The sequence below is a fragment of the Botrytis sinoallii genome, assembly GCF_014898435.1.
Source record: "Botrytis sinoallii strain Bc 23 chromosome Unknown BSIN_001, whole genome shotgun sequence".
Taxonomy (NCBI): domain Eukaryota; kingdom Fungi; phylum Ascomycota; class Leotiomycetes; order Helotiales; family Sclerotiniaceae; genus Botrytis; species Botrytis sinoallii.
Window position 1 is genome coordinate 4003312 of NW_024066028.1, and position 21588 is coordinate 4024899.

The 21588-nt window shown below is 40.5% G+C and overlaps 5 protein-coding genes across 5 annotated transcripts; 3 read left to right on the forward strand and 2 right to left on the reverse strand.

The window, feature by feature from the left end:
• Positions 1 to 2272: 2272 nt before the first annotated feature.
• On the forward strand, positions 2273 to 4108 carry EAF02_000904 (uncharacterized protein; the record flags this gene model as incomplete). Its single annotated transcript, XM_038896952.1, has 1 exon — positions 2273 to 4108. The coding sequence occupies one exon, from the start codon at positions 2273 to 2275 to the stop codon at positions 4106 to 4108; it is 1836 nt and encodes a 611-aa protein (XP_038763811.1).
• Positions 4109 to 5008: 900 nt separating this feature from the next.
• EAF02_000905 (uncharacterized protein) lies at positions 5009 to 5418 on the forward strand (the record flags this gene model as incomplete). Its single annotated transcript, XM_038896953.1, has 3 exons — positions 5009 to 5038; positions 5108 to 5344; positions 5389 to 5418. The coding sequence occupies 3 exons, from the start codon at positions 5009 to 5011 to the stop codon at positions 5416 to 5418; spliced, it is 297 nt and encodes a 98-aa protein (XP_038763812.1).
• Positions 5419 to 11219: 5801 nt separating this feature from the next.
• Positions 11220 to 11619, forward strand: EAF02_000906 (uncharacterized protein; the record flags this gene model as incomplete). Its single annotated transcript, XM_038896954.1, has 2 exons — positions 11220 to 11382; positions 11459 to 11619. 2 exons carry the CDS (start codon positions 11220 to 11222, stop codon positions 11617 to 11619), a joined length of 324 nt encoding a protein of 107 aa, XP_038763813.1.
• A 996-nt stretch (positions 11620 to 12615) lies between these two features.
• EAF02_000907 (uncharacterized protein) lies at positions 12616 to 13339 on the reverse strand (the record flags this gene model as incomplete). The annotated part of the gene is made up of 3 exons (XM_038896955.1): positions 12616 to 12782; positions 12836 to 12993; positions 13044 to 13339. 3 exons carry the CDS (start codon positions 13337 to 13339, stop codon positions 12616 to 12618), a joined length of 621 nt encoding a protein of 206 aa, XP_038763814.1.
• Positions 13340 to 16051: 2712 nt separating this feature from the next.
• On the reverse strand, positions 16052 to 18670 carry EAF02_000908 (uncharacterized protein). The gene is made up of 4 exons (XM_038896956.1): positions 17913 to 18670; positions 17599 to 17856; positions 16833 to 17546; positions 16052 to 16725 (listed from the first exon to the last, which is right to left on the reverse strand). The coding sequence occupies exons 1-4, from the start codon at positions 18034 to 18036 to the stop codon at positions 16187 to 16189; spliced, it is 1635 nt and encodes a 544-aa protein (XP_038763815.1). The 5' UTR covers positions 18037 to 18670; the 3' UTR covers positions 16052 to 16186.
• Between the last annotated feature and the right edge of the window lie 2918 nt (positions 18671 to 21588).

Consider the following 21588-nt stretch of genomic DNA (forward strand, 5'->3'; position numbering starts at 1 on the left):
GTGAGCTACTCTTGTCCTGTAACTGTCCATCCCATATACTCTTAATTTTCGGGAGACAGATGAGTATAGCAGTCCTTCTTCAATCGTCTCAAGCCTCCATGGCCTACGCAAAAAATTCGTTTGGATACGCAAAGATTATTATTGTTTATCCTCCAAAGTCCATTGGATAGCATACTCATGGAAAATGATTATGTTATAGAATAATAAGCCTACCGCAATTCCAAAGCATATGAGGATCTAAGAATGTGTTGTTCGCCTGAGCTTGACGAGTGTCCGATTTACATGCAACCATGTTGAATTATTACATAGCCAATTCATTCACGTCCCGACTATCACTGATCTTCGCATAATCGACCGAGGCTTGGAGATATTGACAGAATGAGTGAGAATGGTTCTTTATATCGCAATATGCTTGTTGGTTTTGTCTTGAATCGAAAGGGACTGAAGGCCGCAGGGTTTTGTGTTTAGTCGGAGGGAGGTGGCTTCATTGTCCTGGGTCTATCGATTTCCAAAAGCCCAATCGCGCCATGATGATATCTATGAATACTACGAAATTGCTTCTAGCACTCTTAGATGCGTAAGCTGATGATTCGAATCTGAGGTTAATACTAATCGATTAGATAACAAATTTGAGTGGGATTATACTCGCGCTGATTGAAGCACGATCTCAGAGGTTGCATATTATGAGGGGGGCGAGATGTTCATTTCATCTCCGTTGAAGTGTTCTTCTAGTGCTACACGCTCTCACTCAAACCACTGTTCTTTCCGCGGCACCAAATAAAGCACACACGTAAACGGCTTCTAGATCGATGGATATTAAAGATCACTAACCTAAAACTTCTTAGGAAATAATAATGTCATAACGAGACAAAAGCTAATCTGACTCTCAAGTAGCATGCATACAATGGTTCAATACCAAACATGAAGATCAACCCATTTGCATTGGTAGTATTGCTCTACTTGAATACTTATCATCGCCCAGCTTTAGGATTTTCAAATGATGGACTGCGCGTAATCTTTGGCTCTTCTTGCATTTGTATCTGTGGGTGACTTGATGTCTTCACATGTACAGAAAAAGAGGTATAATCCTAACCACTCGAGCAAACTCATACATTGAAGACATTAACATCCCAATATAAAAACCTGAATTCGACATCAAACGAAATGCATGACAGATACATTTTAAAATGTCTCTCAACAGAGTATAATGGGGATTGTAGGCCATAAAATGAGAACATTCAAAGGTTAAAGATTGACTAGGCTGACTCCCCAGCTCTAGCATCCCATGAACCATACTTTTCTAACAAGATACAAATCTATGTGAATAGGTAGGTCCGGAGCTATTGAATACCTTGGCATGTATTTAAACTCAAAATATTAATTCTTCGATTTGATATCGAATATTGAAAAGACTACAGGTACCTACCTAGATACCCGTGTATTTTGGCATCTCCGTTCATCAGGGTCTGTGCGTCGAGCTTCGACGCTCGCGCACTTGTTACTATTGACTTCACCTCAACTCTCGAATTATTCCCCCACAATCCAAACTTCGAAGATAATTCACGACATCACAATTTCTTCAACTCTCTACATAAGATATTTAAATCTACCAGACACCATGGGCACTCTAGATATTCATTTCACTGTCCAGCATGTTTCCTGGCTGTCGAAGGAATAGTTGTTCATGAGGTGAGGGTGCACGTACCATTACGCAGTGGTCAATTCCGGCCTGTTTTTTCTCCTACGTAGAGACAATTCCTCACCTGGTCCTTGTATGTCTAGGCCGAAAAAAGGTGCAGCTGAAGAATTTGGGCGCAGCATATACCACGTATATTGTGTTCGACGAAGACTGGCGAATCTTATTTGCAGTGGTGTCTGCCAAATGTTCTTGATTCTTACTGCTTTGGTCCACCGCCTTAATTTTGCCGCCAACCATGGCACTGGACACCTCCGAGACCCCCACCCCTCTTGTTGTCAGCCTGTTCATAGGTACCTCAGCGTGGCGGAGGGATAAATGGATGTTTATTGACACTGCCTCAAAGCCATACCGGCCTGACAGGCTGCTCATGGTCACTATGTTCTCAGTCATGTCTGAAAAGATTTGGTGAACAATCCATCTTATTCTTACATTGAAAATATCAACCACCAGCCACATTCCCAAAAATCCAAAGCGATCAGGACTTGAACCATCAAAACCATCAAGATTTACTATATCAGGGGAGACAAATATCTACATCTTGAACTTTCCAAGAACATCGGAAACAGTTCCCAAATGGATCCATATCGGTACCAACCGATCAATCTTGGTCGACCTTCTATTCGACTTCTCCGACTTCACAAAGGGGACTGGGCGGATAAAATTCAAGGCCATTTTATCAGTGCTTGGTTTGACGATCCCGATATTATCATCCCATATTTCGCATTGTCTTATACCTGGGGTAACATTGACAAAGTGGAAGAGGTTATAATTGACCGCGCCAGAATCAAAGTGACTATCAACTTACACATGGCACTTCAGCATTTAAGATCTGACGAAGGAGATCAAGTATTTTGGATTGATGCTTTGTGTATCAATCAAGAAAATGTCCACGAGAAAATCCATCAAATCAGACAGATGGGCGATATATACAAGAAGGCTGAAAAGGTCGTGGTTTGGTTAGGTCAAGGGACTGAAGAAACTAACCTGGTGATGGATGCCATGACCAGGCTGCGAAAGGCAAGTTTAAGTTGGCATTCAACAGAGTGGAAATATAAGGCCAATGGCTGGGTCGATGAAAACAATGAACACTTGACGAATTCGCGCGAGCAAATGAGGTTGATATTGGACCGACCATGGTTTCGAAGAATCTGGATCTTGCAAGAAGTTGCCAATGCTCGGCAATCAACAACAGTACATTGTGGTAACAGATCTATCACCGCTACGATCTTCTCCCAGTTTCCGGCTCTGATTGCTTTAAAACCTGCCGTACATTGTCAATCAGTTCTGGATATAATGTCTGAAATCTCGCGGAAAGAGTCTTGGTGGGCGCAAGGTCAGAAGCTTCACACGTTACTAGTAAAGTTTCGCGAAAGCGAGGCGACTGATGATCGAGATAAGATATATGCATTACTGGGTATGTCTTCAGACGCACATAGGAGTAACATCTTAGACCCAAAGTGCGACAAGTCATCCCAACAGGTCATTCGAGAAGCCGTCTCATTCATGTTATCTGAAAGGTATCCTCAACTGGTAGATGATGCGACACTCTATCAATTTCTTAACTGGAATTTGACGAAATTTTTAGATAATTTGGAAGGTTTAGAAGGTGCTATTTTAATGGATGCGTTTGCGGGAGCAGAAAAAGGATTCCTCAAGCTCTTTATTGAAACAGATGTGTGTCAAATCAGCTCGAGAGGCTTTCATGATCGAATTCCGGTGCATTGGGCCATTCAAAGAGACCGGCTCACCATTTTAAAGATACTACTTGACGCATATCTGTGTAGTTTCGAGAAGAAAGATTCAGATAAGCAAACACCATTGTCGTTAGCTATTCAAACAGGAGACGCTAAAATTGTCGCGTTAGTTCTTAATGCAGGCGCAGACATTGAGGCAATATGCTCGAACGGCTTAACACCATTGTTACTAGCTATTGAAAATGACAAAATCAATATTGTTGACTTGCTTCTTCAGAGAGGTGCTAAATATAAAGCACAAAGCGTGAGTAGCTCCGGTATGTTATCACAAGAAAGCGATAGATCTGGCCAGTCCATATCCTCACTTTCAATCCAAAAAAGTCAACTTCCATTATCATTTGCAATTGAAATCGGAAATTTCGATATCGCTAAATTATTACTCAACTATGGAAACGATAGTATGGTTGAGTCCTTGGATGATTACAATAGAGCCACACACGCTACAAATCGCGGAACAAGTCTACGGTCGGGGGCTGAGCTCAGGGACGTCCAATTAATCCCATTAATCAAGGCATTTATCAAGAAGAGGTTTGGGCTTGAAAGCAAAGATGAAAAAGGTCAGACACCACATATTGTCCAGCTTTTGCTTGAAACAAAAGATCATACAGGAAGAACACTATGGCAGAAAATGAAGGCTTCGCATCGGGAAAGGTAGCTTCTCGGCGAATGGCCCTTATGCTTAATTGGGGTGCAATTGATATGGATGGGTAATAGAAAAAGAACATCACTTTTGTTAGCTTTTGTTGGAATGAAGCAAATTTGGTTGTTAATTTCCTGGCGATGCTGGATGATCTATTCATAGTCTCAAGATATGGAGTTCCGATTGATTTGGGGGCGGGGAACTATGAAATGGGCCAAACACTCTTTTTATTGCGCTTGTAACCAAGTTTGATGACAGTCCAACGAATTGTAAGCTGTGTCGGTTATCAACGTCTCAAAGGGCAAACCGGTATACCCAATTGACTCCATCACCCCACCCACGATCTCTGCATACATATGCCTCCTGCCCTCATGTCCTCGAGCTCTGTTGCTTGTCATTAATACACCGCTTGTGCGACTTTACAAACCAGAGCCAGTGTAAACTTCTATTTTCAAGACTTAGGATAGTATTGGGATAAACGAGTGATTGGCTGAGCTGATGTGGAACAACAGAGAAATCTAATCGATCATATATCCATTGAACAACCCTGCACATAAAACCTGGTTTTCTCTCTCTATGTATACCAAAATAACAATTCAAATATTATGTATATCTTAGGTAGTTCGAGCTGTTGGAAGCACTAGCACGGAAAGAGCGGTACAAATTGAAGAGCGAGTAAAAGTGAATGGAGGGGATGTGATGATCCATGGATACCTAGGTATTTACCCAAATTGTATGGAATGGTGAATTATGGTAGATTTGGATCTGGTTATATATCAGCACTTTTTCCTCACAAATCTCCCGGCCTTCACGACCCTCTCGATTCTGATACCAGCTCTACTATCATTTCGAGAATTCTCTCCTGATTTGAGGTTTCTAGAAAGTTGGGAATTAAAAGCACCGAGTTCTTCAAAAATGAAATTCCCCTCACTCCCCTCAAGGATGGTAACTCTATTCCGCTGGTGAGCGATTCTATACCATTCTCTGCATAGAGTAGAATACTAACAAATTAAGATAGGATTTGGCACAGGTACTGCGTGGTACAAAGAGAACCCCGAAGAACCTCTAAACCGAGATCTTTTCGACGTTCTGAAGGCAGCTATTGAGCGGGGCTTTCGTAATATCGACGCCTCTGATGCTTACGGAACAGAGGAAGAGGTCGGTGTTGCTGTCAAAGAATGCGGCATACCGCGTGAGGAGATTTTCGTAACCATGAAAGTCTTCGGGGGTTTCTACGAAATACATGGACTTGTGAGTCAAACGTTCCATTGTGTATATAATCACTAACTCTGTAGATACTTGCTCCATTCAACCTATCTCGCTAAAAAGTCTTCTGATCTTCAACAGATCTGGCTGTCGATAGAGCAGGTAAAATCCACTGGAAAGGCCAAATCCATTAGAGTATCGGATCACCAGCGTCCGCATATGGAAATACTGAAAGTGACCACCATCATCCCTGCCCTTAATCAATTGGAATTCTATACTTATCTGCAGCGCGCACACGATTATCTCTCCACAGTGTAGGCAATAGTATTTCTCGTATTCCGTATACGGGTTAGATAGTGGTGCATATCGATTTTTTCCCGAAATATGTATTTATGTGGTATGGAATTCGATATTACTGAAGATATTCAATATTATTCTAATATTGAATATTACTGATAGGATATGGGAATACGGATTTTTGATTGATATAGAATAAAATGAAATATTTGAATTTGAAGTTATCCTTAGATTTCAATAATATAAAATTAAATATTCAATTGAATTTACTAGAATATTATTAATTGATAATAAATCATAAGTATTATCGAATATTTTGATCTTTTTGATATATTTGAATATAAATATCGATATTACAATATTCTTTTCACAAATTCGATTCTTATTATTTAGGCTTTATTGGAACTAGTTTTGATTTTTAGTATTATATTTCAGTTTTCCTGTATATCTGCGTAGATATCCGTTTTAAGTGATATTTACAGCAGTGAGTTTTTAACTATCTAATATACACTAGCTATTATATCAAAAGCTTCATACGCGCCACCGTTTTACTATAGTATACTATTGCCTACACTGTCTCTCTAAGATGCGGGAGCATGGAATCGAGGTGGCTAGTTTCAACAGGTTAACACCAATCACCAAAGCACGGCCCGTGCCTCTCGACAACATACTTGCAGAGATTGCAGCCCGACACCAGGTTCCTGAGAATGCTGTACTGATTAGCTGGCAGATTGCTCAGAATGTTGTGGTGACGACATCGATGACGAAGGTTGGTCGACTGGGGGACTATGCTGCAGCTGTGCAGCTGGAACTATCGAGGGAGGAGCAGGAGAAAATCACACAGGTTGGATTGATGCATCTTTTCAGAGATTGGCTCCTGACCGTTTCGATCCCAATGATAGATCCTAGCTTTCCAATACATATCTGGTGATGTTTATAAGTTGGTCTCAGCTACAGAGTCCGGAAGGAAACATTTTGGTATCTTGAATTTACAATCAAAATTCTCTTTTGCATTTGAATCGAAGACTCTTGTCTTATTGAAATCAATTCAAATATCTTAGAAGGCCATCAATGCAAAGTTTCATCTTGTATCTGGAAAGTTGAGATGATTCTTATCAGCAGATATTCATAATTCTTACTACGCGTTGATTGGAGAGGTATCCAACAATGCTTGATAGAGAGTAGGTAGAATAGAAGGAAGTACCATATGGCGCCGTACATACATGGACTTTCTCCGGTAAAATCCAAATTGAACGAAGCGAAAAAATTTCTCTCCACAAAAGAAGAAATCCATTCATATCTACACTTACAAGTAAATTCACATCTTCCACCGCATCATTATAACCAATACTCACAACTATCCATCCATCACCACCCTCCCTGAAACTCCCCCTCGATCTCAATCCATCTCCGAATTTTTCAATTTTTCGGCCGAAAAACTTCGGCCGCGACTCAAATCAGAATCCCAGTACCCACACTCATCCTCATTCCCAACGACTAACCCAGCATCTCCGCAGATATTTCCATGAAAATATAACTACATCTCTATCCCAACCAATCTCTATCTCCCATGCCTTTTCCAAAAATCTTGTGTTGCACATCTACACCGGCTCCGAAGGTTTGGGAGTCTCGGACTTCCGAGTTTTTCCTCGAGCCTTCTTTCACCTATTTGTTTACTTTTCTATATGTAAAGAATTAATGAATGCTGCATGATATCATATCTGTGCATACCAGATTTTACCGTGGAGAAAAACTCAGGTCCATGTTCTGATCTAGAATCGAGATGGCTGAGAACCCGATAACGTAAGAAATTCCCGAGTAAGCTCATTTCTCCTCGGATGAGTAAGATTCTAGAATTCAAATTCCACGAACAGGATTTACTATTTAAATGAAGTGGAGAGTTTCTGAAAAAGGCAGGAGATATGTTGGAATGGATAGTTGGTGATGGGAATTGAAGTTTTGTTGCATGTCGTTGTTCGGATCCGGGTGGGAGTTTCGGATATAGGGGTCGGAGATCGTGGGGCTCGGTAAATGTGTACAAGTATACCTACTGGTTGCTTGGAATGAATTAGAATAGGTTTGGATTAATTGGGGAGGTGAGTATCTGATCGGAAATGAGGGGATGGTGTGTGAAAGGGAAGGTAGACCGTTTTTGGTAACGGTGTGTAGCGATGACGTTGGATTGGGTATGGAATGTTACTACAGGGGATCATTCAACTAACCTAATATATACGTCAGATATAAATACTATCATTTGAACGTCATTATCTCACTGTTCAATCTGTGGTTTTTCGTTGAGGTTTATTTATTTCATTCTTTATATTTCATTTTGAATAATGACTGTATGATGGAGTGTTGTATTTTTTCCAATAGCTACTAACAATACCAATTGGTTCTCCCTATCTTTTTCTCGAAACTCAGCATCCCGTTCAGACCGACACAGTTTGATATCACAAGACTTGAGAGTCATAATGATAGAGTAACGAACCCCTCAAATCCGTCACTTGAGATTAAAAATTATGTATTCCATACCTCTATATATCAAGAAACCCTATCGGTTACCCTTCCCCTCGAATCAAAGATCCTTCACTTCAAACCCAACCCTAAATCCAATTCCACAAATCTATTAATTTTTTTCATTCAATCACTTTGTGTGTTACTCCTTCTACAGCAAGTGCCAACTGCTATCAGCCGAAACACGTTTTCACACCAAAATTCATCATTTATGATTATAAATTTTCTTATTATTATTAATATAATATAACTTTTTTATTATTATTTATTAATTTATTTTTAAGGATAATTTGATAAAAATTAGATTAATTATTTTTTAGATTTTTATTGATTTTATTATATAGATTGAAAGTTAGAGTATTTTCAAAATGATTAGATTTACTAGTAAAATAAGCGAAAATCAAGCAACTTTTTTAATATTTTAATTCAATCTTATAAATTTTGATATTAGAAATTTCTTAGATTTTTGAAATATTAAAAATATCAATTATCATTATATAAACTTTATAAAAACAAAATTTCATTAAATTCAAATCATTATTTATAGAGATGTTTATATTTAAAAATATAGCAAAATGCCGATTTTTAGTGTGAAATTGGGTTTCGGCTGACAGCAGTTGACTAGTACTGTATTCCCTTTAGACTTCCAATGATGTCTACATTCATTAATAGTCGCCACGATCATCCATAGCAAAATCATACCACCTAATCCCACAAGCAAAAAAATAACCAGAATGGCAAGACTGTCGAGAGGTCGAGCAAGAAAAGCTTAATTCGATTCCTCGGTTTGGATTGTTGGTTCCTATTTACAAGAGATCGATTTATAGGAACAGGTTTTTACTATCGTGGTGGTAATGATGGCGGTGATGGTGGGGATGATGGCGGTAATAGTGGGGGTTATAGCGGTACTAGTAGGAACAACGAGTTTGACAATGGTTCGGGTAATGATGGGGGAGTAGCTAGTAATATTAGAAGGTAGCTTTTCAAGAGCTCCAAATGCGTATGTGATATCTGCCATTTTTCTTGCGATTGTTGGAAATGGTGGGTTGTGAATGAGAGGTGTTTGCATGGGATAGTTAGATATTTGTAGAATTGATTATTTGTGTATGAAATGATGATCGTTGTATTAAAGTCGTTGGACTGATGCTGGTTGGGGACTAGGGGGTCTAGTAATCTTCAGGAGGAAGAAATAACCGGTGCTAAACTCGCTAAATGGAAAGTTTTTTGAAGACACTTTTATCGAGGAGGTGAACGATAACATCCGTTGTATATACGGACATCTTGTTAGATTAAGATATAAGACAGGTATGAGAAGAAGGGCCTAGTCTGAACAGGCAAATAATGTATGGTTAGATCTGTTCTAGAGCCCTTGGGGGTATGGTTGGCATAATGGTAGTCAAATCTATTATAATAGAATCCATTTTTCTGGAGCCCAACGAGGGATTATCTTCTTCAATTCTATCGTTTGGATTGAGATTAGTCTTCCTTTGTTTTTAATTTACTGAAAGCTTTGTTATAAAGGAAAGCTAGAATACATATCCAAAAGTATTGTAGTTACTGATTCCGAAGGACATAATTCTTTTTATCGAAATCATCACTTCACAACCACAAGCTGGGGAGATGTCCGGACGGAGAGAAACTTGTCGGAAAGCAGCTACACAGCCAATCAAATTTAGATTATATCAGACGCGGCAATCAACCTCTTAGCCAGCTTATCGTATGTAAACAAATCAAGCCTAGGATGGTTGCTTGTGGAAGGGGTTACTGGAAGTTAAAAGCTAGATAACAGAAAGGCAGAATGTGATCAGTCAAAATATGTGTATAATGCAATGGTTTTAGGCGTTTTATGAATCGAAACCCCTTCGTCATATAAAAATTCACACCCAATTCAGCCTTGCAGCCTGTATCGCTATATATAAACAAATCAGGACTAAGATGATTGTATATGGAAGGGATAACTGAGAGTTAAAGACTAGGAGCCAGGAAGCAGATCTGATTGGTTGGATATTCATATATTAGAATAGTTTAGATTCGCGGGTACTCATTGATCAATTTGGAGAATAGAAAAAAGAGTTAGCCTGAATAGGCATATAATGTATGAATAGATCGAGTAACACGTTAGATCATACATTATACCCTAGTTTATTTCATACTTCTCTACCTCATTTTTGCTTAAACTCATGTTCAACTCTCCCTCCTCTTATTTTCCTCTTCGCTTATGATCTATGTTAAAAGAATTCCTATCCTACATCTATACTAGCTAGCTTAATTATTAGGATATACACTTGTTATGTACGAGTAAGCGCTCATGTTGTTTTAGAGGTCTTATTTCTTGAACTAATACTGAGAGCATAGTTATAAAAGCGAGCTCCTTTATAAAAACCGTCTTTAAATCATGTGATTATCTCAACTTATATCATTCAATCACCTTTATACTCTTGTATTACTATATAGTTTTACTACATAATTTTATAATTTCATCTAGTCCAAAATATCTCCTTTATATCATTTTATGCGAGAAAATGAGAATGTAATTGTAAAAGTGAAACCTTCTGTAACCCCTCCTCCCCCCTCCTCTACTCTCCTCTTTTGAGGCTTATGATTTTTGCAATTCATATCATACAATCGTTCTCATATACTCATATATTACCACAAATCTACCATATAACCAACAATTTATCCCACCCAGTGGAAACGACTCTACATTATACCCGAACCTTTCCGCAAAGATCTCAGTGCAATGATTTCATTCTAAAATATAATAATTTATTCCCCCGTCAGTTTCAGTGCAAGAAAAGATCCAATATCTTTATCATCCAACAACCTCTTATCTGTGTAATTCGATAACTATGGCGTGTCTTCGCCGCAGCTTCACAGTATTAATTAATTAGTTAGTCGTTGGTTGATCATTGTGATCTTTAACAAGTCTTCTTTCTTCCCTATGAGTTCGCTTTATTTCTTATCAATCTTACTTCATATTGAGATCGGAGTATAAGAACATTATCAATAACTACATGACCTTTTATTTCTTTGCAATAAACTGAACATCGATCAACATTCCCAATATCACAAAGATATAAAAGTTCAACAGCAGCAACCCAACCTCATCATGTCAGAAACACAAACAGCGCTACTTAAAGAGCCATTCATCCCTAAGAAAATGATGACCAATACCGCCGCCTTCTATAAGGAACTCACTGGCGATTCCTCGATCGATGCTGCTAAGCATGCGATAACTCATCTTCTGCCTCGAATTACTGCAGATGCCATTAGTAAGAATATTAGTTCCCGTGATATCATCGCGTTTAAATACAATCCATATTGAAACCTCATAAATCCCCAACCTAGTCCACGACAACGGCTGTGGCACCGGCGAAGTCACAAAAGCGATATGGAATCCCATCCCAGAGAGTATCCTAATCCAAGCCACCGATCGCAATCAATACATGATTGATGGCTGTCGCGAGTTTGCCACTGCAGGAAACTGGCCCGTGGAAGCAACTGTTTAGCCAGCCCAGTCACTCACCTTCCCTGATAACCACTTCACGCATTCATTCAGCAACTTCTTCATTTCCCATCTCGATGACAATCACGATCTAGCAGCGAAGCAAGTCTATTGGACTTTGAAGCCGGGAGGCACAGCAATGGTTTCTACATGGGCTGCAATGGCCCACGGAGAACCGATTTAAGAGCGCATCTTGAAACACGAGGGTCTGATGTTCCATTCCCTATGGCTATGCCAACACATTGGTATGGAAAAGATGAATTGAAGAATTTTTAAATTGTTGGGGGACTCAGGGAGGAGGATATCAAGATCACGACCTGTGATGTTTATATTGAAGCGAAGGATTTACGCCATCTCATGTCTGCTACTTGGAGCTTTTTGCGTGCGCGAGCTGATGGATGGGATCTGGAGGATGGGATCTGGAGGATGAAGAGAATTGGGATAAAGCGGTTGATATTTTGGTGGAGGATATAGAGGCTGGGCCATACTACTCTAAGCTTCCTTTAGGAAACATCGCGTTGAGAATGGTTGCAAATGTAGGTCTTGCTACAAAATAGCACCAGTTCTTTCATCTACTGTTATACGTATATGATGAGATTTTATATCAATTTTATTCAAGCATCTTGTTTATCAGTTCTCTATCAATCTCTATCTCCATCTTGAGCATCCATTAAACCCTTGCATAATAAAATGCAACATTAGTGATATAAATCTAAAATCAAGAGACTCTTCACTTTGCATCTGTCAACGGAGCGACAATTAAAGGAGAAGAATGTTACAAATAAATGATATAACAAAAAAATAATTCCTGACCAAATAGCCTCCTCCACCATGTAAATAATTAGAACAAATATAAATAAGATGTGCAATCAATGCAACAATTGGTCGTCATCCAAATCCAAATCCAATGTCTCAAAGAACACTAGCACGGGTATCGTAATAACTTTGTAAAAGATCGTGATGAAATAAGATGGTGATTGAAGTCGGCCCAGCCCACCCATCACATACCAGCAGCAGTCTTAGCAAAAGCAGCAGCTGTACCGGCATCCATTCCATAAGTTAAATGAGGTGCCAGAATAAGATCTCCGTGGGCGCAAATGTTATCACCGGTATGGCAGATAACTTTTGTATTTGCAGCTGATACGCCTGCGACTGGACTTCCGTTGTCTGATATGTATGTTAGTGAGTGTTATAAATGATTTAGTAAGAGATTTACTTACTTGGGTCTCCGAAAATGATAGCGGAGCTCACTTTCGCCATGGTGGCTGCGGGAACCATTTTTGCAGCGTTGTGTACGAGTTGACCGCCTTGAGAGTAACCTGCCATGACGACTTTGGAATCGGGACAGTTTGTAACGGCAGTTGTGATCATTTGAGCCCTGTCATAGGAATTAGTGGCTAGAATTTAATAAACATTGGAGGTACATACATCATCTTGCTTCCAGCTGCATCACCTCCTGCCAAAAATCCAGGGATATCGGCGGGGTATGGAACACCTTGGGTTGCCACATTGCCAGCACCAACGGCTTTACCAAGAGCAGCAACTAATGGAGGTCCTGCCACGGTACCCAGAGTCCCTGTTTCCGTAGTTCCACGGGCAAAAATAAGCATCATTGGTGCGCATGCTCCAGCTGCAGCTTTAACATTTCCAGTGCCCTCGAGAATTGGCGCGGCTAGCGCGGTAAGAGGGAGGAGCAAAAGAGATAGAGACTGTGAAAATTTCATTTTGGAGTCTCGTTGTTGTATGAACTGAATTTTCGAAATGATTATTAATTTCTTGAAGTAGTGAAGAAAGCGATTAAAAGTAAGCTGTATTGGATGGATAATTTAAAAAAGAAAGGGTCATCCATTGGGGCTTACATGAATTTATATATTCAATCATACCAAGATCCTCAGCTACAATAACACATATCAACATCGCAAACAATCCCATGACGGTTGACAGGAATGAAAAGAAAGGTTGCGATTGGTTGAAATTTCTCATGCAAATATGACGGTAGTGACGTTCTAGAAAGATGGATGGGATGAATCTGTGTGAGCGGCGGAGGCACAGACAGATGGAGGATTTCTCCAACATGAAACTCGTCTCAACCAAAACCCCATTATCACTAACACCGAGGTAATAAGGAAATCGTTCCTTCTAGCCTGACATTTAAAATCTTCGATGTTTAGACTCCAACGTTTGAAATCTGGGCGTTAAGGCTGTGTACATCAAGATTCATCAACTTGAGAATAATGAGGTTGTATCGCCGATCGATAAAGATATTTCAATACTTCGGTGTGTAGTACTGATGAAAGAAGGATCAGTTATTGCATATTTTAGATTTCCACTGAACTAAAGATAGAAATATCTTTTGCAAATCTCTACCAGAATCTTCACACCGACTTTGAATATGTAAACTTTTACAAGATCGTGTGGCTCGACAAGTCTACAGTCTGATACTACAGATCTCAACTGAATAGAAGAAATCAAAACCATGTTTTCATTGGCATTTGTCTGTGCGACGAGCCTCATCAATTGAGAAAGCGGAATGAAGTTTATGCCTCGGTAGTCATTCTGCTTAAACGACGTGTTTGCGACGAGTTTGTGGGTATAAAGTAAAGACACAAATGCTCGTATTATCAGAATCCAAACTGCAAACCGGACGATATACTCTTTAGAGTTGGGATGGTTGGACAGTATGATTTCTCGCCATGCGATTCGTAGAGAGAAGCGTTCCTCCAGGTTCAGATCCACTTTGATTTAACCTTTAAGCTACTTCAGATGTGTTTTGATTTTTGCTCGGCAGTTCTTGCCAAATCTTCAAGATTCGCTCGCATCGATTTCTTGGTGATGTTTGTTATATCGTCATGCCATTTTGATACGACAAGTAGGTTCGGCATTCGAGCTCGATGGGGCATTGGACACGAGGGTAATGGAAAATGACACTGACACCCTGCAAGCGCTTGATGAATTGAAGTATGAATATCTTTTCCGCTTTCTTGGTAAATCGCACAGAATTCCACTCCTCTAACAAACAACAACATTCAACATTCAACCCCATACCTTTGCATCAATAAGGCATTCCGACGAGGTATGAGAAGGCTGTTAGACACCATGAGAAAGATGCGAGTCAGATTCATTCTAGCAATCCTTGGGGTGCGAATTTATCGACACGCAACAGCTGTCACATGACCCAGCCAGCCATCTCAGGTATATTTCTCTAATTCACACCAAGCTGAAGTGATACGACACCTAGGACCAATCGAGAAAGATATTCTATAAGAACAAGTCAACACGATGACAGGAAGACTCACAGCGCTATATCATCTTCTATATTTGAACTATCTACCTCATCGATCTTCCATTTTCTGGTGTTCGAATTGAGTCAGTCTATTCTGATACTGAACATCCGCTGTCAATCACGACTTCCCGCTTGTCAAAAAAGCTAAATTGCTCCACCCCTGTTTCGACCAACTGATCACCATTGATCTCCCGAGATCTCCATCACTTGCATGGCCAGCAGAAGATGTTCTATTTTGACCGCATGCTTTTTCTCATAAAGCACATTATCGGTATGAAAAGCACTTCTCGTCATGCAAAAAGTGCGACAATGGCAGAAATTACCACTGGGAGAATTGATGCTGAAGTTGTCCGAGGGGTACATAAATGCACGTCAACCTCGACGAGATTCTACGATATGAGTTTGAATCTCAAGGGCAACGATCGTGATAGACAAGGGAAGTATGACGATGCTGGAGATCAAAATATCTGGTCGATCAACGTCAAGGGTCTTAGTTGCCGCTTTTTTGCTGTGTTTTTATGTCTATCTCTCAACCCTGGTTGCATTGCCACGTCTCGTTGAGATCTTTTTGGCAGTACATCCACTACTTGTTGAAGCTTTGGGCAGGTATGACGAAGGAAAGTAAAGTACATTACTCGTCGTTTTCGTGTCACTAAGTGGTGACTGAATATTAAGGATATCTCCACGCGGACGAGACAGCGGTTCACCAAGTCTGGCTGAATCATACATCGGAAAGACTTACATTTCGATTGAAAGTGACGATGATTTGGTTTGATGTCGAAGATTGAGAAGAGTGTATACTTTATTGTCCTGTTACTGTAGTCTGGAAGGTTCATTAGACGCTGTATTTGAGATAATCTTCCGTAAAGCTGCAGTGGCTATGAAAAGTCATAGGTTAATCGTCGATGGGTAAACTGAGATGTGAGATACGCAGAAGTGAATATGCTGGGTTTCTCGAGTCTCCATGAGTTTGATCATTTCAATGGTCATTTCAATTTCAATCTTGAATTTTATGCGAAAGATTTACCCCCGAGCCTACCTAGGCATTCACAAATTTCGTGGTGTGTATTATGGCTACCTTCAATAGGGAGGAGTATAGAAATTTAACACACCCCAACATCCTTCAATCAGTTTTCATCTGCGAAGAACCAAATTATAATGCTGAGTTGATCTAAATTATTTATGTAATTTGCTACATAGAGAACAACCTAAAGGTAAGCAGGTAAAGATAACAAAATTATAATGACCACGATTGATACATCTTTTCCTTCCCATATACACCCAAAATCTATATTAAAGAAATCTCCCTCTTCTCATACCCCACCGCCCTTCCATTAAGAACTCCATCCTCTCCACTAACCATCTCTATATCCGCTCTTTCCCTCAACAAAGCAGATCTATCCACTCCGCCCTTGCGCTCCACCAAATCAAAAGGAAACCACTCCGGCCTGACAATCACATACGCGGTGTAATCATACCAAGGCACTTCAATATCCTCACCCTTCTCATTCTTCTGCTTCCTAATACTCACACTCCACAAGATCGTCGCGATAACAGTAAGTAACACCATCTCGACATGATCCTGTCCAATACAAGCGCGTCTTCCCCAACCAAATCCGTGGTTGGCTTTGATGGATGGGAAATGGGTAAGCGGTTCTCTGTATGTGGGAAATTCGGGGGATAGCCAGCGCTCGGGACGGAAGTTTTCAGGATCGGGGTAGAGGACTGGATCACGGCAGAGACCCCATTCGAGTGCGAAACAGGTGGTGCCTTTGGCGAGGAAATAGCCATCGTATACATCGTCTTGGGAGAGTACGTGAGGAACGCCTGATAAATTTTGTCAGTTCATCAAGTCATTTTGGGGATAGGTTCGAAACCGGAAAAGTAAATTGCTAGAAAAAAAGAAGGGGAGGAAAGATAAAAATTACACATACCGGCAGGAGCAGGACTTCTCCACCTGAAAATTTCTCTAATGATCGCTCTCACTACAGGCAATTGCTGGATATCATCAACAGAAGGTGGTCGGTCCCCACACACTCTATCGACCTCTTCTTGTCCCTTGGCCTGCCACTCTGGACTAACAATCATAGCGTGGAAGAAACTTTGAATAGGTGACGACGTAAGAATACTTCCGATCAACGCCAACATGCCGATCGAATAGGTATTATCTTCTTCAAATTTAGGTGTAGTAGGCATGCTGAGATGTCGCGCCATCCAGGATGGATCCGGTTTCTCATTTAAAAGTGACTTTCTGACTTCCTCTTTCTCTCCAAACCAAAAGTTTCTCTCCCGTTGATAACGTACTCGTTCTGCTACTTTCCATGGTTGGAGGAAATCGGGAACCCAGTCTGGAATATTGCGGAGGAATGGAAGCTTATTTTGGATATCACCATCGGCTGAGATACGGCGGAGGAGTTGGTTAGCACGCATGATGGTTTCTTTGGCGGTGGAGAGACGGCGATCATTCCAGGCCATTTGCGATGAGATTTGAGCGGTGCATTCTTCGCAGAATTGTTTGAAGAGGTGTGGTTGGGCGATGAGACGAGTGACGAATGTTGCGGCGCCTTTTTGAGAAAGGCCCTTGAGACGATCGGGGGGCATGCTGGACATGGTAGCCTTCATCCAAGTTTTGATGCGCCTCATGTCATCTGGATGGATATTAGTATTGTGGGAGGAAATTTCAGATACTGGGAGACATACCGCCATTGGTGACGAGGGGAATGTATCGATTTGTGTATCTGCAATCATCTCCGATAGCTGCAAGGAATGGTCTATCCGAATAGATGGCTCCTCTCTTGACAAACAGGTCTTCGCAAATTTTATGAGAGGTAATCCAGACGGTAGTATCACCGTTCAGATTCACTTGGTACATGGTTCCATATTCCTTACTCCAATCCACCATTTTCATCCATGGATTCTTCGGGTCGAGATCAGGAACTGATCCAATGATTGGGTATCCTGTAACAAAACATCAGTGAGGATTCATCATTGAGGTATCATACATATTCTCTTACCTTTTGGACCCGGCAATGTTTTGGCGCCATCAGGTATCTTGACTTTCTTGAACAGACGCTCATAAGATACATAACATATAAAAATCGCAGCAGAAAACCCAAGCAGCAACAATGAGTATGCCATGCTTGCCTATGACGAAACGATCGACTATAGAATTCTGGAGTGTAGAAAAAAGAGAGATGGGAGACTTGATATTAAACAAAAATTGCAGCCTGCCCATCCAGCTCCTGGGAAACGAGAAAAAGAAACCCAAAAGAAAAAAAGAAATACGAATCCAGTAGTACTACACTAGTTTCTCCAACACCAACAGATCCATCCACACTAAGACAAACTAGTCATTTTCCTCCCATATACCTACATTTCATCTGACGAGAACGACCAAACCTCTCTCGAGCCTTGCACAACAACACCCAAAACATGCTTTCCAGCTCCATGTCGATCACGTAACAAGGGACGATTGTTTCCGTTGCTGAAACATCCTCGACGCGCTATGTTCCGAAGCACGGATACTAGAGATGATCCGCTAAACCCCTAGTGCCCCTTTTGCGTGCCGACCTTCGTATAGCTTGGCCCAATGCTGCATACATAAATACATTGCTTGTTTGAAGTTTGTCCTGTCTCGTCCTTTCAGCTTATGTAGAACGAGGAAAATTGTGATGCATCGTTGTAGATGTTGGCTGTACCCCCCACATTCGTGTCAGACTTTTGGGGGCTGGCAGATTTCTTCACGACGTCGCGTGCAGGGCTGAATTTAGTCGATTAGTAGTATGCCTACTTGTCATTCTTATCCATCGATGCTTTCAGAACTTGCGTGCGTTTGCGATTATCTACAGATTGACAACAAACAGATGTCGAGCTATCACAAAGTCAATCTGTACGGAGTACAAGCGCAATCAAAATTTTACCCCGTGGACCGTCAAAAAGCTTAATGATGCAAAGCGTGTCGCACAGGGCTCTGCGCTCTTGAACATTTTCGAAACTGCATGCTTCAATCTCTGATCTCATATCTGTATATTTAGGTACGAGAGTAACTTTACCAATTGTTGGATAGGCATCGTGAGACAACCAATAATTCCAACTTTAGCTCGAGTGTGATAGAGAACATGTATGGACTGGATAACGACGGCATATCTAGATACGAGACGTAGGTATGTGTTTTTTTCTATTAGACTTTCTCTAACCCATTTCCTGTCAAAAAGCAAAGTATATGCCAGTGGATGAAATGGTTGACTCAGAATCTCTTACCCAAAACGAGATGGGGATATCTTTCATGAGTCTGCTTGGTTCGTTGTCTGGTATTTTGGTATGTTGTTTCGTAACATTAAAGCTCATATCACCGAGTGTCTACGTGGTCCTAACTAGTCGCACCTAATGTATGTTTAGTAAGAAATGGAAAGGAAAAAAAGCTATCAAAAATTAGCTTGGAGGTCTCGAGGATGTGTAACGATAGTCGAGCGTCGATAAACGAACGCCTTATCGATCGCTACAGGGAACATATTAAGATTTCGTATTGTCGTGTAGAAAATTCAATTAAATTATAGCCTCTTGTTTTCCGAAAGACCGAAGAGCGAAGATCATGTATTTCACACATCTCGGAATCCAGTTTGGTTCTGAAGAGTCTTTGTTAGTGCTGTGAGGTTACATCCCAACAAGACTAATGCTTGTACTTAGTAGTTCGATACAATCTCAACCTTACAAAGTATAGACGATGATGCTATAGATCAGGTTGAAGATTATCTATCGGTTCCATGGTAATGGCTTCAAGCATATCGGTACAGATAAGCAGATAAGACAACGCTTCTTGATTATCCAAGGACGTGGATGTGTGTTCCGACCACCATGTTGAAGAAACATGAAACAAGACCATTTGTCCAAATATATTGATCATCGTGAGCCAAATGCTGGAATAGCTATGGGAAAGTGACATGGATCTTACCCAAGCCTCTGTTGTAGCAAACATTGATACATGATTGCCAATACCTAGGTAGTTACCAATCGAAGAAATCGCTTAACATTTTTTTTTGATCTTCTTCAACATCAAAGTAAATTCTGATGGCTTTGATATTTCTATAATTAGCTCATCCAACCTCAAACTTTGAAAGACTGATAATTGAGCCCCATATCAACTTTCTCCACAATACATTCACGGATAACCAATCAGAAATTTATATCGATTCGTAACCATTTCTACATTTGCGTTCGTTTATAAGATCTTGAAACAACATACACACACACCAGATATCTGATCATATATCTGGTGTGGAAAAGTGGGTAGATAGGTTACTAAAAGTTCTGGAAACAAATGTTTGTGAGTTCGGCGAGTATGAAGTTGTGTAAGGGAACGCCATGGAGGAAGTCATGATGAAGAACGTCTTACCAACTCTCGCATTTATATCAAAGCCACATTGAGAAACATTCCGAAAGTTTTCTGTTGAATAATAGGAGAGGAATTTGAGAAAAAGAGCCGATCGATTTGCTGGCCAACTGTTGCGCAATAACCTCTTGGGATATGCCCCTCAATTCTTACGCAATGGGGTCAGTGGGAGGTAGCTCCATGTCGTATGCTATGAGACGGCTCTGCTATTTGTGAAAGTTTAACCTTGTATCTTGTTTATTGATTTTTGAATAGTATCTAAGATCAACGACTTGAAGGTAAAATTTATGTCCAAGGGAGATTGAGGGTCGTATATTCTTTGGAGAATCGCAGTATTCCAATTCAGAACTCACAACATGAAGCCAACCGCAAAAGGCAGCAGAGAAAAACAGTTGCATGAACGGGGAAGATGATCTTCGCCGCACACAGGATTGGAAGTTTACATCGTTGCATTCCATAGAAACCGTTTTGTTCCTAAGGACATCTACTCCTTCTCCTGTGAGTAATGTCGAATTAAATGATTCCGGATGAGACCGGTATCTTTACGTTTTCTCGATCTAATATTAATAGTAGGAGACTTTCTCGCTACACTCTAGAGGCAAATTAAGTCCTTGAAAACGATTCCATCTCATGAGGGGGGGCGGGTGTAGGAGCACCCATCACTCACTTTTGCAATAATTCGGAATCGGCAATAGACACCAAGTGGTAGCAAATAAAAAGGATCAATTGAACCGACCTTACTTTGCCAAACTTCCCTCTCCAGGAAATCTAGTATTCTGCAGACAATTTCTTCATCTCACCAACACGAAGAAAACGATCAAGAAGAACCGCAAATCAGAACCAGCCAGACCCCACAAAATCCCACACCACACCACAGACGGGAAAAGCACATCTAAAATCGCCCCCAGAAAACAACCCAAAAATCTCAATTCTGTTTATAGTCACCAACAGTTGGTCGTTGTCGTGATCAAACGTTTAATTTCGCAAACTTGGAAGTCGTCATCCAAACATCTCTGATTGGTGCTTCATATACGGGGTACACAGCCTATCTCAAGCGAGCTTACATTATTCATCTAAAGAACCCCCCCTTGATCTATTTTCATCATGATGTATTATACGGGTATGTACAGCCGTGTGAACCAACATCCTGAAACTGCATGTGGGATACCGCGAAGAAAAAGGAGTGCTGAGAGGTGGTTTAGTGAGTAATTATATTCGTTTTTTGGATAGAATTAGGTAAACTGAAGCTTTTGATTTATGAGAGATGATTTATGGTTTTGGATGTTTGCAATAATTCAAAC

Bases quoted from the DNA above. Each gene is read 5' to 3' on its own strand.
- EAF02_000908 (XM_038896956.1), bottom strand. From the start codon at position 18,036: ATGGCATACTCATTGTTGCTGCTTGGGTTTTCTGCTGCGATTTTTATA. The intron at 17,857-17,912 runs GTAAGAGAATAT...GTTTTGTTACAG, and splicing joins AACATTGCCGGGTCCAAAAG to GATACCCAATCATTGGATCA. The intron at 16,726-16,832 runs GTATGTGTAATT...AAAATTTATCAG, and splicing joins GAGAAGTCCTGCTCCTGCCG to GCGTTCCTCACGTACTCTCC.